The 18,934-nt window shown below is 43.3% G+C and overlaps 2 protein-coding genes across 5 annotated transcripts in view; both read left to right on the top strand.

Moving 5' to 3' along the window:
• Window positions 1-3,647, top strand: part of LOC121545318 (zinc finger protein 512B) — a 35,961-nt gene extending 32,314 nt beyond the window's left edge. For all 3 annotated transcript variants that reach the window (XM_041855732.1, XM_041855733.1, XM_045209558.1), the window contains one exon: window positions 111-3,647. In XM_041855732.1, the coding sequence (XP_041711666.1) occupies window positions 111-491 (381 nt within the window). In that variant the 3' untranslated portion in view covers window positions 492-3,647. The remainder of the gene's footprint in view (window positions 1-110) is intronic.
• A 1,262-nt stretch (window positions 3,648-4,909) lies between these two features.
• Window positions 4,910-18,934, top strand: part of LOC121545320 (uridine-cytidine kinase-like 1) — a 42,122-nt gene continuing 28,097 nt past the window's right edge. For both annotated transcript variants that reach the window (XM_041855735.1, XM_041855736.1), the window contains exon 1: window positions 4,910-5,000. In XM_041855735.1, the coding sequence (XP_041711669.1) occupies window positions 4,921-5,000 (80 nt within the window). In that variant the 5' untranslated portion in view covers window positions 4,910-4,920. The remainder of the gene's footprint in view (window positions 5,001-18,934) is intronic.

Here is an 18,934-nt window from a genome sequence, read left to right as displayed (position 1 = left end):
CTGATATACACATTGAAGTATATGAAACGGACCCACTCACAGATGACGTCTTCCCTCATTATTATCATACATTAAATGATCATACGTTACATTATCATACATTCGTACAGAACTGGTTCCGAGCCTCTAGCCATGTGGTGCCCAGCAGCAGCAAGAGTAAACTGCCAGAAAACAACGAGTTAGAGAAAAAGGAAGTAAAGAACTGTGCCACCACAGGAAAGAAGAGAGGCCGCAAGCCCAAAGAGCACCCCCCTCAGGCCACCCCTGTCCAAACAAAGACTCCTTTCAGCGCCACCCAAATCTCAGCCCCCGCCCCCACTCCGAAACCAACTTCAGCCGCCGCCCCGAACACAGCCCAAGTCCAGCACCAGGCCCAGACCCAGATCCCGACAGAGAGGGTGAACCCGGGGAGCCCAACATTAAACAGACAGCCCAACCCCCCCACCACACGGAGGGGCAAGACCAAGAGGGTGCCCCCTCCCTCAGAGTAGCTCTGCTTTCACTAACCCAAGAGCCAGAGAGGATGCTATCTCTCTGACTATCCATCCACTTTACGCCAGTAAGCTCAAAGACGTTATGGACGCCACAAGGACTGGGGGACAGAGAACGAAACAAAAAATAACTGTAGAAACGTGAAAACAATTAGTTAATGTGTTTGATTTCACTCTGATCTTTGTGTTTTAACCCTATACTGTATACTGTGTATGTGTCTACTGGTATATGCTGATGTAACAGTTCATTTTTTTCTCCATTCCATTTCTAAGCATAATTTCAGTTAAGCTATTCACAACAGGGGTTAATTGTAATCAAAGTTAAAATCCCACTCAATATATAAATAGCATTTTCTAAACAAAAGTCATATTTCAATAGAATTTTGCATAATTCCCTCTACATGTCTATAGATTTATGTTGTGCTTGAGAGATTTTTCAAAGGATATTCTATTAGCATGGTGAGGTAATTTACGGCTAGTGATTTTTCAATGGATATACTGTACTGTGTATATATACAATATCTATATCTATATATCTATATACTCAAAGCAATGACGTCATCCATCGTTTTTCAAGGCAGGAAGTCAAATTTGCATTTTGTTGTTTTCCACTTTGGTGTCTTGAGTTTGTTTTTCATTGTGGCAGCTGAATGCTTTTCTGATCAGTCAGCTACAGTGCAATATAGTAATGTGTTTCTGTCTCTTTCTTTGTTGTTTTTTGGCCCAGAGAACACACTTTTACTCATAAATCAAACTCTTTATTCTGTTCTTATGCTGTAGCTAAGCTAAGTATGTATAGTAATTTTGTTAATTTCAAACATTTACACTGAAATGTGGGATTTGTTTTAATTTTTTATATATGATATGAGATTTTTTTGAATTTTTGAGACAGTAATTATACACAAGAGTATGATTGGGGATGTTTACGCAAACATTTCGAAACTAATATCTGTATCTACACCAAGCAATGTAAACGGCATATCCACAAAGTTTGAAGATGTAAAAATGTTGTTGAATATAGGTTTCCACTGCTATTGTTGCTAATTATGGACTAAATGCTGAATCTAACAGTGGGAAAGTATTTGACCAGAGCTGCACCATTGCAGCACAATCAAATGAGTTGTCACCGTTTTGCAGCTTGAAGTCCGACTTGAAGATGATCTGGAAAAATCTGCTTGCTCTTGTTTGAATGAAATAATTCAGAAAAGGAAGCGGCATATGTCTTTTTATAGAAAGTTTAAGTCAGTTTGAAAATAATAATATTTTATGAAACGAAAAAGAAACCCTGCAAATGAAGTTTCTAAAAACACTTGTCACTAAAACACTTGTCTTGCACTAACCCTAACCCCTTCCTTCCTTCCCTCCCTTCCCCTGTTTTGTCTTTCTGCACTTGAAGAGCACTGCTAATCTTTTACCCCAACGTTAATGCTCCGGAAGAGGTTGCCCTTAGACACAGAGCTAGGAACCAGCCTGCCATCATTAAATTCTAACCTTAACCATTATGGGCAAAGACACAAAACTGGCCATAGTTCAGTGTCTAAGGGGCAGTTTCACCCTACACAAACCTTAACCCCCTATATGGGGGGTTGTAACCAGGATTAAAAAAGAAACAGAGTGGTGTCCAGAAATAAGTACTTTTAGTCCTCTGTGACCCGCATTCTAACCAGATTCAATGACAAATGGGAAAATAACAGGTCCACCTGTCTAACTCAAAATCCTAACAAAGCCATAACTGATCCTCAGAAATGCAAAATATTTAGGCTGTTTTACCAGTCATAACTATTTTATCGTAAAATGAATTAAGTCTAAATTAAATGTCTTTAATTTATGAAAAATACTAGAATGTGCAATCAGAGAATTTTAATATTTTATCTATATACTAAATGCTTATAGTAGATACTTCGTTTCACACAAAAAAATTGTAATAACTTGATTGAAATAAAATCCCCTAAAGTCTTTCATTTATATTTATATCAATAGAGCAGAATAGCTTGCTCTCTCAAAGCGACAGATCTATTTTATAATCACTTGTGTATATCATCTAGTTAATATGATAGCAGGGGGAGTTTGTAAAAAGTTAATGGTTACATGGTGCAATTTAATCATTCTGCTTGTTCATCCAGCACAGTTTTCCTAAAATTGTACTTTGCAGTATGTCCAAATACAGGTACTCAACTCATACCATAATGTAACCCTTGTGCTGACATTTTGTTTTCCTCAAGTTAGGATTCAGCCCAATATCACCATTGCAATTTAATTTGATTTTCTAAATGTCAGCCTACATTGCTTTAATTCATAATTGTCTATTTTGGGATGATGGGAGTTCTCAAAGGGATAGTGTGAGATTTTGGCAATTAAGCACCTTTTTTTCTAGTTACGCAGATTCGGATGAACTCATGGATACCATTTTATGTCTCTGCGTGCAGTTTGAAGGAAGTTGAAGGTAGTTTCTGGAGCGATTGCTGAAAAGTGTTAGCACAATGACTGAAAATATATGGGATACGCTAGCGTTATTGCAATCAGCTAGCTGATCCCATAGACTTCCAGTCAAGGCTTAATTGCAAAAATCTTGCACTATCACTTTCACGAAGGAGTGTAGGCTACATCCCTTACATTGCATTACGATTGAATACCTGCCCGTATTGTTATATCCACGTTTGATAGATGAACAACAGAGGTTAGATAGACAAGCACTGACGGTACCTTGCGCTTTTCAATACAGTTTTTCAGACCTTGGCTTTCATCTGGCGACTGGCTTTTCTATATAGGCAGAATGAGAACCTTGGCTGGAGTTCAGTTATAGAACATGCATTTTCACAAATTCTACAGACTACAATTTAATTCCAACCCTTTATTATGAGAGGATGTTAAGAACAGTTAGTAGTTGAGTGTGGAGTTTTGGCACAGTATCAATTATGTGTTGCTTGTTGATTGTTTGATTGATTATGTCATATTGACTGCTATTGTTTACCTGACAAGCTTTGGTGTTTGCAATATAATAGTTTAGCACTGCTTACCATTGTGGATATTATTATATACTTTATTTCACCCTTTACTACCTGTCTTCCTAGATGATGTGGAAAACACATATCCCTCAGTTTGAGCTAATGTAGAATACAGCAGCAACTGCAACAATATGTTTAGAGAGTATAGCAATACACCATATTTTGTTGGTCACATTGGCTTGCTGATGTCTTGATATCCAGTGTAATTTACAAATGTAATGGCTAATTTATTTCACCTACCCTATCCCTTTGTTTGTTTGCTTAAGAATGTTCTTTTCTCAGTGACAAAAAAAAAATAAGAAAATAATTAAACAAAAAAGGTGAGGTCGAATCCATCAAATATGATGGTATGTGTTGAAATACACTGTTTAACATGTTTGACGATGCACATTTAATTGAGGTTTTCAGGACACATTTACACACATATTGAGAATGTTCATTTGTCGATATCTAAGGGTGAACAAGGAGGCGTATGTGTGTGTGTGTGTGTTTGTTTTTAGTGCACTTACTATCCAATGAAATAGGCTTGAATTAGGAGTGTTGTCTCCAGAGCTTTTTAGTGGTCTGGACTGTGTGTGGTTTGACTTTTGTACCTGGGCATAGGCTAAGGTGTCTTCCCTTTTTTTCACAAAATGCTATCCCCCCCTTTAATGTTTTATCTTACAAACATTCACAATCTCAACCGGCTTCAGATGACTCTTTGTTTTGAAAATTGACCATTATAGAGAGGATACAAAATGATTGGTTATGTTGAGAAGAATACCTATGACAATGTTTTTCCTGTTTTCTATGTTGAAGTTGTTCATATCTGAAGCTATATCCTAACTAGGGAGGCGCCACACCTCTGAATCTGATCTGTTACAATTTTTCAAAATTGTTGTATTAACTTTGCATTATTATCCCTCAAAGAATTAATAAAAATGTTGTTAACTAAGTTTGACTGTTGCCATATATAATACATGCAGTGCAGTTCATCATGTAGCCTATATGAACTGACAATTATTGGAGCTGATACAGTGCATTTTAAATGTTCACATAAATAGCATAAAGCCTAGTTAAATGACTTTAGATTTTGTTGATTTATTATTTGAATCACATGACATAGTGTCACTACATATTATACTATATCAAGTCTAACAATTCAATAACCTCTTCCAGTAACACGTGGCCCTGACACATTTGAATCTCTGCCACTATGTTGGCTGGAGAAAGGCCCTGTTGAATATTACCGTATATGAACGTTACCATATGGTGCGTTACAGATCGACAGAACGCCATGAGAGGCACTTTGGGACTACGAGTCCTTTTTGGGGGGTGGTGCTCACGAAAATCTATTTTTGACATTAGGCAATGAAACTACAAGACCCAGAATGCAACTGTTTAAGCCCACTCTACACAGCTGATTATCAAATACGGGAAGAGCAATGTCTAACGTGTGCAGAGAAGGAAGGGTCTCAAAGATGGAGTGCGGAGAGAATTCTTCTTCGCTGTCTAATTCTAACAGGTAATTCACTTGACTTGGGGACTGATTGTGGCGACAAGAAGTGAACTATACAAGCTGTTTTTGTTGACTGTTGTTTTTCGTGACAATCTGCATCCTTGGTGAACGTGAACCTACGTTCTGACCTCATGGTTACAAAGGAAGCGCGAGTGCAGTCAGTTCAGAAAGCATCCGTACGCTGTATCAGTTATGGAAGCCAGGAAGTTTCAATGTATTTAATGCATGGTCTGTCGATATAGATACAGAAAGCACTAGGTTCGGTTAACTCTTTCAATATAGGCCTTCATCATGAAGGCCTCATGTCTTGCAGTTGTGCGTAATTGTGGTTTTTGACAGCTTCCGACATGTATAACCTGTTAATAACTCAACTAATAGTGCTCGTGACAGTTTTCTATAGGTGGACTTCACTGCGCATGTTTTCCCAAAATAATCCAGGCACATACCGTTCAAAAACATGCCCCTAATATAATAGAGCCAGTTTTTCAACTTTTGGAATGTGCTAATTGTTTTCGACTTAAAATGAAATAAGGAAAACATCAACTATAATAGCTCATAAACACTATGGAATTAGCCAGTTATTTTTTATTTTTTTACTTAATTTGTAGATATTGTAACACCCTAAATGAGTAGGCAAAATGCAATAATGAGATGTTTGATATTTTGTGGTCACTGCAACCAGAGACAACATATCAGCTTCTGAAGAGAATGGAATGTTAGTGAAGAACTATTAACATATATAAATGGCGTCAATATTTACACTCTAATATATGCAGCAGTGATATGCTTATCTGTTACACATGTCCAATATCCTTCTATACCAACAAAAATCACATTTTTTAAATGCCCAACACAGCATTGTGTTATATTGCTCAACAGTGCAAAATTGCTTCCTTGACTATTCTGAAAAACAGAATGGGAGAGAACCATAGACAAGTGGGCCTCTATTGCACACTAAAGATTGGGTTTCTTTATCTCAAAGTGAAGGCGTGTTAGTAGGACAGATGAAGATACTATGTTGAGTCCATGCCCCTGTCATTTACGTTTTACCTGTTGTAAACCACAAGAGGGTGTTCTTACATTAGCCTAGTTCATACCAATGATGTATATAAACCCTGGATTGCTGATGCTTTGTTTTGGCCATGGAGTGGCTTTGAAGCCACCGGTCGGCCATATTGGCACTCCTCAGAAAAGTAGTCCTCCATAGGAATGAATGGAATTATACAGTATTTCATTTAAATGTTTTAAGGACAAAATGACATGTACAGTGCATTCGGAAACTATACAGACCCCTTAACTTTTTCCACATTTTGTTACGCTACAGCCTTATTCTAATAGCATATAGCCTAGTTAAATGACTTTAGATTTTGTTTATTTATTATTTGAATCACATGACATAGTGTCACTACATATTATAGTATATCAAGTGTAACAATTCAATAACCTCATCCAGTAACACGTGGCCCTGACACATTTGAATCTCTGGCACTATGTTGGCTGGAGAAAGGCCCTGTTGAATATAACCGTATATGAACGTTACCATATGGTGCGTTACAGATCGACAGAACGCCATGAGAGGCACTTTGGGGCTACAAGTCCTTTTTGGGGGGTGGTGCTCACGAAAATCTATTTTTGACATTAGGCAATGAAACTACAAGACCCAGAATGCAACTGTTTAAGCCCTCTCTACACAGCTGATTATCAAATACGGGAAGAGCAATGTCTAATGTGTGCAGAGAAGGAAGGCTCTCAAAGATGGTGTGCGGAGAGAATTCTTCTTCGTTGTCTAATTCTTGTTTTGGCCATGGAGAGGCTTTGAAGCCACCGGTCGGCCATATTGGCACTCCTCAGAAAAGTAGTCCTCCATAGGAATGAATGCCTACAGCCTTATTCTAAAATTGATTTCAAAAAAAAATTCTCATTAAATCTACACACAATTCCCCATAATGATATATTCAATTGATTGGACATGATTTGGAAAGGCACACACCTGTTTAAATAAGGTCCCACAGTTGACAGTGCATGTCAGAGCAAAAACCAAGCCATGAGGTCGAAGGAATTGTATGTAGAGCTCCGAGACAGGATTGTGTAAAGGCACAGATCTGGGGAAGGGTACCAAAAAATGTCTGCAGCATTGAAGATCCCCAAGAACACAGTGGCCTCCATCGTTCTTAAATGGAAGAAGTTTGGAACCACCAAGACTCTTCCTAGAGCTGGCCGCCCGGCCAAACTGCGCAATCGGAGGAGAAGGGCCTTGGTCAGGGATGTGATCAAGAACCCGATGGTCACTCTGACAGAGCTCCAGAGTTCCTCTGTGGAGATGGGAGAACCTTCCAGAAGGACAACCATCTCAGCAGCACTCCACCAATCAGGTCTTTATGGTAGAGTGGCCAGACGGAAGCCACTCCTCAGTAAAAGGCACACGACAGCCCGCAAGGAGTTTGCCAAAAGGCACCTAAAGACGCTCAGACCATGAGAAACAACATTCTCTGGTCTGATGAAACCAAGATTGAACTCTTTGGACTGAATGCCAAGTGTCATGTTTGGAATAAACTTGGCACCACCCCTACAGTGAAGCATGGTGGTGGCAGCATCATGCTGTGGGGATGTTTTTAGCGGCAGGGACTGCAATACTTCCGTTTTTCTTTTTTTACATTAACAAACATTTCTTACAACCTGTTTTTGCTTTGTCATTATGGGGTATTGTGTGTAGATTGATGAGGGGGGAAAAAAACATTTAAATCCATTTTAGAATAAGGCTGTAACATAACAAAATGTGGGAAAAAGTCAAGGGGTCTGAATACCTTCCGAATGCACTGAAATATCTCAATTACATACGTTTTCAGACCTCAAGGACATTCAGAGACTTGTCCTGAAGCCACTCCTGCATTGTCTTGGCTGTGTGCATAGGGTCGTTGTCCTGTTGGAAAGTGAACCTTCGCCCCAGTTTGAGGTCCTGAGTGCTCTGGAGCAGGTTTTCATCAAGGATCTCTTCCCTCGATCCTGACTAGTCTCCCAGTCCCTGCCGCTGAAAAACATCCCCACGGCATGATGCTGCCAACACCATGCTTCACCGTAGGGATGGTTCCAGGTTTCTTCCAGGTGTGACGCTTGGCATTCAGGCCAAAGAGTTCAATCTTGGTTTCATCAGACCAGAGAATCTTGTTTCTCATGGTCTGAGAGTCCTTTAGGTGCCTTTTGGCAATCTCCAAGAGGGCTGTCATGTGCCTTTATTGAGGAGTGGCTTCCTTCTGGCCACTCTACCATAAAGGCCTGATTGATGGAGTGCTGCAGAGATGGTTGTCCTTCTGGAAGGTTCTCCCATCTCCACAGAGGAACTCTGGAGCTCTGTCAGAGTGACCATCGGTTTCTTGGTCACATCCCTGACCAAGGCCCTTCTCCCCCGATCGCTCAGTTTGGCCGGGCGGCCAACTCTACAAAGAGTCTTGGTGGTTCCAAACTTCTTCCATTTAAGAATGATGGAGGCCACTGTGTTCTTGGGGACCTTCAATGCTGCAGAAATGTTTTGGTACCCTTCCCCAGATCTGTGTCTTGACACAATCCTGTCTCGGAGCTCTACGGACAATTCCTTCGACCTCATGGCTTGGTTTTCCTCTGACATGCACTGTCAACTGTGGGACCTTATGTAGACAGGTGTTTGCCTTTCCAAATCATGTCCAATCAATTGAATTTACCACAGGTGGACTCCAATCAAGTTGTATAAACATCTCAAGGATAACAATGGAAACAGGATGCACCTGAGCTCAATGTCGAGTATCATAGCAAAGGGTCTGAATACTTATGTAAATATTTTTTTTGATATATATACATTTTCAAAAATGTATAAAAACCTGTTCGCTTTGTCATTATGGGGCATTGTGTGTAGATTGATGAGGATAAAAAAAGATTGAATCCATTTTAGAATAAGGCTGTAACATAGCAAAATGTGGAAAAAGTCAAGGGGTCTGAATACTTTCCGAATGCACTGTATGTCATAACAATCAGATGCCCAGCGCTTCATGCCCAGCGCTCTCCACACCCGCAAAATTTCAGTCGCACCCTACGCTACACTGCTCTGTTCAATGCATTTTGCGAAACGCAACATCATATGATGCAAAATGAATTATACAGGGATCATTTCTGTATTTTGAAAGTTACATATCTTGAAAACTTGATTGCTGACAAGCAAAACATTTTGGGACTATGTCAAAAATGGGCTAATGAAACAAATACCAAAATATAGTTTTTGGGTGGAGTTTTCCTTTAACAGAAAGTTTTGTCAATGGGTTTGGGGCATGCAAAGTAGGCCATAAATGATATTTTGCTTGAAGTATTGACCAAAGCTTGTGTGAAGTCCTCAGTACTGCACAGGAATGTTATGGAACTAATAGCATGTCCACGTTTCTCAAATAGGAAGGAGTACGGCCTTCACATTTGGGTCTTAACCAAATATTTTGACCCTTGTCACCCTCTCTAGAAAGTGATCTGCTGAAAATGTCGTTTTGGCTCCCCCATTTCACAAGGTCATTAAGACTTCATGAAATTAGCTTGAGAGGTAATAAATGTATAGCTAATGAGATTCGAATCACCATACAGTGACAGATTGGATTAACTGACAAATGGGTACTACACATTTAGCAATTTTATCGTTATACATAGTGCCGTCTTGTCACCTTTAAATAGAGTCCCTTTGCCTTCTGACTGTGCAGTTTATGTTCCAGCCCAGTACTAAGACAACTGATTCAATTAATCAACTACTTTAATTGTCAAGTCCTTGATTAGTTGAATCAGGTGTGTTATTGTTCGCCTGGAACAAAAGCCTGCACCATCTAGGAGACCCCAGGATCGAGATTGAAAAACAATGGTGGAGTTTGGTGGAAAACCTCAAGTAAGCCACACCACAGTATTAGGCCTATTTACTCAATAGCACCAGGGTATTAGGCCTATTTACTCAATAGCACCAGGGTATTAGGCCTATATACTCAATAGCACCAGGGTATTAGGCCTATTTACTCAATAGCACCAGGATATTAGGCCTATTTACTCAATAGCACCAGGGTATTAGGCCTATTTACTCAATAGCACCAGGATATTAGGCCTATTTACTCAATAGCACCAGGGTATTAGGCCTATTTACTCAATAGCACCAGGGTATTAGGCCTATTTACTCAATAGCACCAGGATATTAGGCATATTTACTCAATAGCACCAGGATATTAGGCCTATTTACTCAATAGCACCAGGGTATTAGGCCTATTTACTCAATAGCACCAGGGTATTAGGCATATTTACTCAATAGCACCAGGATATTAGGCATATTTACTCAATAGCACCAGGATATTAGGCATATTTACTCAATAGCACCAGGATATTAGGCATATTTACTCAATAGCACCAGGATATTAGGCCTATTTACTCAATAGCACCAGGATATTAGGCATATTTACTCAATAGCACCAGGGTATTAGGCCTATATACTCAATAGCACCAGGATATTAGGCATATTTACTCAATAGCACCAGGATATTAGGCATATTTACTCAATAGCACCAGGATATTAGGCCTATTTACTCAATAGCACCAGGGTATTAGGCCTATTTACTCAATAGCACCAGGGTATTAGGCATATTTACTCAATAGCACCAGGATATTAGGCCTATTTACTCAATAGCACCAGGGTATTAGGCATATTTACTCAATAGCACCAGGGTATTAGGCCAACAGTCATTTACTCAACACAACTGCAGTATTACAGAACCTTCTCCTGGGATTATATCCCCAGGGGGATCTCTGTTGCCATGGAGAGGAATGCTACTAATCGGCATAGTAACCAGTTTAGTGACTTTGTTTTGACTCTGCTACTTTAACAGTGATTAGTGTGTAGTGGGACACGCCTGCTTCTCTGACTACAGATGTCCTTGACAGAGTACCTAGAAGTTGTCATAAACACTGATACAGGGTCATGTATGTATCCATTCCCCCTAATGGTTAAGGTTTGAATTGTGGTAGGATAATCTAATCCTAGATCTGTTGTTAGGTGCAACTTCCATATAGCAATTCTATGAACACAGTTACTTACATGGGTTACTGTCTGTGGCTTTTCCACATGTTTGCTTGTGTTTCATAGAAAACAAACAGGAATCATGAGGTTTGTGTGAGAGGGAAGTGTTTGCCTACGGTAAGACTGGGCAGCGTGCGTGTGTTTGTTTTCAGGGCCACTCCTTACTGGTAGCTGACAGAGTGTAGGGTTTCATCATGCTGTTTATTCCCCACTTGTCCCTGAGTGTGTGTTTCAAGTTTCAAGTTTTATTAGTCGTATGTACGGGATACACATGGGATACTCGATCCAATGAAATGCTTACTTGCAGGTTCCTTCTCGACAATTCAATGACAATAAGAAATAATAAAAGATAAGAATACGGACATAAAGTAAATGGCTCAGTAGAATAGAATAAACATTTTAGCATAAGTATAATACAGGAAGGCACAATTTATAGTCCAATATTTACACATTTTGCGGAAGGGGGGATTGGGGGGCAAGGGTTTAAATTTAGCAATCATAATAAGAGTCTGGTAGCAGCAGTTGTGATGTGTGTGTGTGTAGCATGAATGTACTGTATATGTGTGGGTGTGTGCGTGAGTGAGTGCATGTGTGCTAAGGTGCAAAGAATCAGAGCAGGTGGTCAGTCCAGTTCAAGTTTTCAGCAGTCTGATGGCTTGTAGATAGAAACGTAACGTTATGATTATAACTACTGTTCCTTGAAGGAGGGAAACGAGGTACACTATACTATGGGGAGTCGCACTCTTGCAACTTCGGTTGAAGTCCTGCCTTCCACAGGTGATAAGCGTGAGGCTCGGATTCATTCCTTCAATTTAAGACTGCTCTTCACCGAGCCCAGGAACGGGCGGCATGGGGCCAAACAGGTGTTGTATCTCTTTTCCCTCCTTCAGGGAACACTAGTTATAGTCATAACGTTACGTTCCCTTTCAGTTAGTCAACTTAATACAACACACTATGGGGAAATATAATCAATCCCCAAGCCAACCCCAACAAATACTAAAAGAAATGGCCCATGGCAAACCACCCAGACCTGACCCCGCTAGATGCGGCAGTCTGAGTATTGTGCACACAGTGCACTGCCTAGTGACTTTCCCATGTCCTAGCAGTAAGCACATTGTGGCCTACACTGGGAGCAGTGACATCCAAGCGATAAAACTTTACAAAGGTGTGTGGTGATGCCCAACTCGCCGCAGCACAAATATCTACTATAGTCAACCCTTTAAACAATGCCCAAGACGCTGCCAGACCCCTGGTGGAGTGGGTGCGTACACCGCTAGGTAACCCTTGCCCCTTGCTGCTATGTTCCAGGGAGATAGTCTCCACAATCCAGTGGGAGAGACACTGCTTAGAGAGCGCCCTGCCGCAAGCTTGATTAGCAAAACAGATAAAAAGCTGGTAACATAACCGGATATCGCGGGTCCGTTCAATGTACGTGTATAAAGCTCGCACGGGACACAGGGCATGTAACCTCTGTTGCTCTACAGAAGCAAAATAAGCTAAGTGAAAAGGCAAATAGCTCAAAAGCTAAGGATCTGCAGGACATAGCCATGACTTTCGGGGCGAAGGCCGCATTTGGACGCAACGTCAACTTAGAGTCGCCCGGGGCAAACTGAGTACAGGAAGGGTGCACGGATAACGCGTGGAGGTCCCCAACACGTTTAGTTGAGGCCAAAGCCATGAGATCTTCAGATCCACCAACTCCAGCGGCTCAAAGGGGGCCGCACACAGCGCTTTCAAAACCAGCACCAAGTCCCATGTGGGCGCAATAGGTTTAGATACCGGTCTGAGATTATGTACACCTTTCAGGAACCGCACCACCAGAGGATGAGCCCCCTTGAGGCTCCATCAATTCCCACATGACACGCTGAGATAGCGGCCATGTACACTTTAAACGTGGACAATGTGCGTCCCTGCTCGAAAAGCTCCTGTAGGGAAATAAGGATGTCCCTCACAGAGTACTGAAAAGGAACTATTCCTTTGTCTTGGCACCAGAGCTCAAACGCTTGCCACTTATACGCATTCAGCCCTCTCGTGGAGGGAGCCCTTGCAGACTCAATGGTAGCAATAATATTCAGAGGTAAACCCCTAGCCATCAGATTGGCCCTCTCAGGGGCCAAGCCCATAGGAACCAAATCACCAGCCTCTTGTGCCAAACCTGTCCGTGCGACTGGGACAACAGGTCCAGGTCCTTGCGCAACGGGAGTTGCCATGGGTCCCTGCCTAAAAGGCGAACAAGCTCCGCGAACCAAGGCTGCCTGGGCCAACGGGGAGCCACAAGCCACACCCTCTCCAACGTGGGCTGAATCAGAACCACTGGTGGAAACGCGTAAAGGAGGGTCTGAGGCCACTGATGCGCAGAGCGTCCGTTCCCGACACTGCACATTTTCTTGCGATGCGTAAAGATCTATGTGGGCCCTGCCGAACCTCACCCATATCTGGGCAACCACCCAGTAGTCTCCACTCCTGAGGAAGAGGGCCCTCCCCCCTAGATAGCAGAGGCAACCTGGAAAATGCACGGCCTGAAGTGAGAGCAAATGCGCCCTACTCCACAGCAACAGGAAGCGAGCCAATGTTAGGAGGGGAAGAGACCGATCCCCCCCCGTCATGTGATGTATTCCACCGTCGTCATATTGTCGGATCTGACCAGCAAATGTCGGCCCGACAAACGTGGGAAGAGGCACCTGAGTGCTAAGTACGCATTCAGAAGTTCCAGGTAATTGATATGCCGGGCACTCAGAGACACCGTCCATACTCCCCAAATTGAGTAACCCTCGCACAGCATGCCCCACCCTTGGGGTCACGTGTCTATCGTGACCACCTTGCTGGACAATACCTGGCCCATGAGAACCCCTTGTGACAGCAGCCAGGGATCCGTCCACTGGGCCAGTGCCCGTCCACTGGGCCAGTGCCCGAAGGCATGTCAGGGACACCTGAATCGACCGGCTTAGGTAGCGAGATGCATCCAAGCGTGTTGCTAGCACCCAGCGCTGGAACGGCCGCATCAATAATAGTCCCAGGGGAATGACCACTATCATAAAAGCCATTATCCCCAGTAGGCGCAGGAACTGGCGAAAACATACTAAGTGCCCCAACCGAAATTGGGCCAAGAAGAGCTGGAACCCCCTCTCCGGGGATAGAAATGCATGATTTGCGTACAAGTCTAACTCGAGACCCAGGAGTGGAATGCCCTGCAATGGGGTTAGACAGCTCTTTTTCTGGTTTACAATATAACCTAGAGACTGAACATGGGACACCAACCTGGATGTGAGGAACACCACTTGTTCCTTTGACTCCGCTGCTATCAGCCAATCAGCCAGATAGGCCAATACCCTCAGCCCCTGGCCCGCCATGGGTGCCAGAGCTGCCTCCACCACCTTTGAAAAGACGTGAGGCAAGAAGGACAAGCAGAACGGGAGTACCAAAAACTCGTAGGTTATCGCCTCGTAATGGAATCTCAGGAACTTTCTGTGACTGCGGTACATGGGCACATGAAAGTACACATCCTTTAGGTCGATGGTGGTGAATCATTCGCCGGGATGCACAGATCGTAACAGTCGCTAGTTGGTGAGCATCTTGAATTTGCGAATTCTGAGATGTTTATTCAGGGCACGCATGTCTAGAATGGGACGTAAACCACCATCCCTTTCCGCATGCGCGCCATTGGTTGGAGCAGGCAGTGAGTCTCCAGTAAAGCGCCATCTGAGGGGGCAATGACGCCCCCTCGTGGACTGGAAGAAATAGGTTATTTTTCTATTTTTTTTTATCTCCACCACTCTTGACAATCTTGTGTCTGAATGTGGAGGAGGGACATATTTTATTGAACTCATGTGGAATACACAACACTCTTGAAACCTGAAAACAATGGGGTTGAAACAATGTGTTTAGGTGCAAACGTTTGCCTGATGTCCGGTCCACACTGGGTTTGGGGGCTTTGGCCATCGGTGACGTACCCCAATTAGACGTGCCACTTGAAGGTACTGTTGTCACCATGGGTGTTTGGGGCAACTGGCAAGGGAGGACCCAAACTCGTGACATTCCCCATCCCTGAGGTAGGTGCACAGGGGCTGTCTCCTTCCCTGCACCATGGCAGGACCATCTCTCACCTCACCCCTGGAAGTTGGGTGGCGCTTGTGCCAGGCAGACCGGCGTTGCGCCTGGGAACCAGGCCGGTCTGATCTGGTACTGGGCCGGCCCCTGGGGAAGTCCGCTTAGCTGGCAGATCTCTGCCTGTCGGCCTTCCGGAAGGTAGGATTCACATTAGCCACGCCCTTGTTAGACTACAGGGCTAAGTAACCAGCTAGCTTGCCATCCACCGAACCTTGATCCTCTGTAGCTCAATTGGTAGAGCATGGCGCTTGTAACGCCAGGGTAGTGGGTTCGATCCCCGGGACCACCCATACCTAAAAATGTATGCACACATGACTGTAAGTCGCTTTGGATAAAAGCGTCTGCTAAATGGCATATTATTATATTATATTATTACTTCTGCCGCGGGGTGAATACGGCCACTTCACCTATGTGTTGGATACTAGGTTTTCCCCCGCTACCCTCGTAGCATGAGGAGGTGGCTGTCCCGGAACTAAGCCCTCTTCGTCACCCGAGAAACCCCAGGAGCCGCCCAGAAACACTAAGTCATCATCCGAACCTGGGCCCTGTATGTAACCAGCCGTCTCACAATCTCCCTGTTGGGATGCTAGTTCCACCTGTTCTGATCACAGCCCCAAGTCTCTCTCCGCCTCTTGCTCCTCGCTCCCAGGAAAGTTTCCATTGGTAACTTCAAGCTTCCTCAAGAATGCTACACGTCTTTCCAGGGAGTTTGCACACAGTACGTGGCAATGTGCACACGGACTCATTCAACGGTTTTTCTTTATTTTTACTATTTTCTACATTGTAGAATAATAGTGAAAACATCAAAACTATGAAATAACACATATGGAATCATGTAGTAACCAAATAAGTGTTAAACAAATCAAAATAGATTTTAGATTTTAGATTCTTCAAAGTAGCCACCCTTTGCCTTGATGACAGCTTTGCACACTCTTGGCATTTTCTCAACCAGCTTCATGAGGAATGCTTTTCCAACAGTCTTGAAGGAGTTCCCACATATGCTGAGCACTTGTTGGCTGCTTTTCCTTCACTCTGCGGTCCAACTCATCCCAAACCATCTCAATTGGTTTGAGGTTGGGTGATTGTGGAGGCCAGGTCATCTGATGCAGCACTCCATCACTCTCCTGTGTTTTGGGTCATTGTCCAAATGATAGTCCCACGAAGCGCAAACCAGATGGGATGACGTATCGCTGCAGAATGCTGTGGTAGCCATGCTGGTTAAGTGTGCCTTGAATTCTAAATAAATCACAGACAGTGTCACCAGCAAAGCACCCCCACACCATCACACCTCATTCTCCATGCTTCATGGTGAGAACCACACATGCGGAGATCATCCGTTCACCTACTCTGCGTCTCACAAAGACACGGCGGTTGGAACCAAAAATCTCCAATTTGGACTCATCAGACCAAAGGACAGATTTCCACCGGTCTAATGTCCATTGCTCGTGTTTCTTGGCACAAGCAAGTCTCTTCTTATTATTGGTGTCCTTTAGTAGGGGTTTCTTTGCAACAATTCGACCATGAAGGCCTGATTCATGCAGTTTCCTCTGAACAGTTGATGTTGAGATGTGTCTGTTACTTGAACTCTGTGAAGCATTCATTTGTGCTGCAATCTGAGGTGCAGTTAACTCTAATGAACTTATCCTCTGCAGCAGAGGTAACTCTCTGTCTTCCTTTCCTGTGAGAGCCAGTTTCATCATAGCGCTTGATGGTTTTTGCGACTGCACTTTAAGAAACGTTCGAAGTTCTTGAAATGTTCTGTATTGATTGACCTTCATGTCTTAAAGTAATGATGGACTGTCATTTCTCTTTGCTAATTTGAGCTGTTCTTGCCATAATATGGACTTGGTATTTTACCAAATAGGGCTATCTTCTGTATACCACCCCTACCTTGTCACAACAAACTGATTGGCTCAAACGCATTAAGAAGGAAGGAAATTCCCCAAATTAACTTTTAACAAGGCACACCTGTTAATTGAAATGCATTCCAGGTGACTACCTCATGAAGCTGGTTGAGAGAATGCCAAGAGTGTGCAAAGCTGTCATCAAGGTAAAGGGTGGCTACTTTGAAGAATCTCAAATATAAAATAGATTTTGATTTGTTTAACACTGTTTTGGTTACTACATGATTCAATATGTGTTATTTCATGGTTTTGATGTCTTCACTATTATTGTACAATGTAGAAAATAGTAAAAATAAAGAAAAACCCTTGAATGAGTAGGTGTGTCCAAACTTTTGACTGGTACTGTATATCGTTAGTATCTTTCAGAGAAATACTATAATCGCATGACTGGAGGCATGATCACGACCCCAAACCCGGCATAGCCATCGTCGTCTCGGTCGCTTTCTCAGCCATTTACTAATTGCGCTAGCAAATTGAAGAATTACTACAGTAATTGTTTGTGATTAGGAAACATATGAGAATATGTACAAGCTTCAGCACACAATGTCCAGGGGGTGATATGCTCTACCGCTATGGGACAGTTTAGTTGGCGCAATGTAGGACAGTCTCGTTTTCCAATTGTTTATTTTAGTAGCTTGAATCGTTCCTGTTCACACCGAGGTGAAGAGTGGAAAATTGAAGGAATTAATCTGAGCCTCACACTGGCACCGTTTCGAGTAGATGTTTTAGATGGGTGGGAGCACGGTCCCGGTGATGTACTGGGCCGTCTTCACCACCCTCTGGAGGGCCTTGTGGTTGTGGACAGAGCAATTCCTGTACCAGGCTATGATGCAACCGGTCAGGACGCTCTTGATGGTGCAGCGGTAGTATTTGGAGATGACCCGGAGTGGCATGCCAAATTTCTTCAGCGCCCTCTTGACGAGTGGTGGTGTTGTTGGTCCATGTCAAGTCCTCTGTGATGTGGACACCGAGGAACTTAAGACTGCTGACTCTACTGCAGTCCCGTTGATGTGGATCAGGGCATGTTCCCTACTCTTCTTCCTGAAGTCAACAATCAACTCCTTTGTTTTGCTGACGTTGAAGGAGAGGTTGTTGTCCTGGCACCACAATGCCAGTTCACTTACCTCCTCCCTATAGGCTGACTCGTATTGTTGGTTATCAGGCCTACAACCGTGGTGTCATCAGCAAACTTGATGATGAAGTTGGTGTCGTGCAAAGTCACGCAGTCGTGAGTGAACAGGGAGTACGGCAGAGGGCTGAGGACACACCCCTTAGGGGCCCTGTGTGGAGGAGGTGGTGTTGCCAATCCTCATAGCCTTTGGTCTGCCCATCAGGAAGTCCAGGATCCAGTTGTAGAAGGTGGTATCCAGACCAAAGTCTCTGAGCTTGATTTTGAGCTTGGAGAGAACAATAGTGTTGAATGCTAAACTGTGGTCAATGAACAACATTCTCACATAGGTGTTCCTCTTGTCCCAATGTGTTACGGCCATGTGAACAGCGATGGAAATGGCATATTCCGTGGATCTGTTGGAGCTGTAGGCAAATTGGAGTGGGTCCAGTTTGCTGGGCATGCTGGCCTTGATGTGGGCCATGACCAGCCTCTCAAAGCACTTCATGATGACCGGGGTGAGTGTGACGGGGCGATAGTCATTTGGGCATGTCACCATGTTTTTGGGGACTACATCCTGGGACAGGTGGGGACTAAAGCCTGGGATAGGGACAGGTTGAAGATATCCGAAAAGACACCCGTCAGCTGGTCAGCACACACTCAGAGGACGCGGCTTTGTGAGTATTCACTCTTTTTAGAGTTTTCCTCACTTCGGCCTCGGAGAGCGTAAGCACCTGGTCGTCCGGAGCAGCAAGAGTCT

This window comes from Coregonus clupeaformis, chromosome 30 (genome assembly GCF_020615455.1).
Source record: "Coregonus clupeaformis isolate EN_2021a chromosome 30, ASM2061545v1, whole genome shotgun sequence".
NCBI lineage: Eukaryota > Metazoa > Chordata > Actinopteri > Salmoniformes > Salmonidae > Coregonus > Coregonus clupeaformis.
The sequence above is the reverse complement of the archived record's forward strand: the minus strand, read 5'-3'. Positions and strand labels throughout refer to the sequence as shown.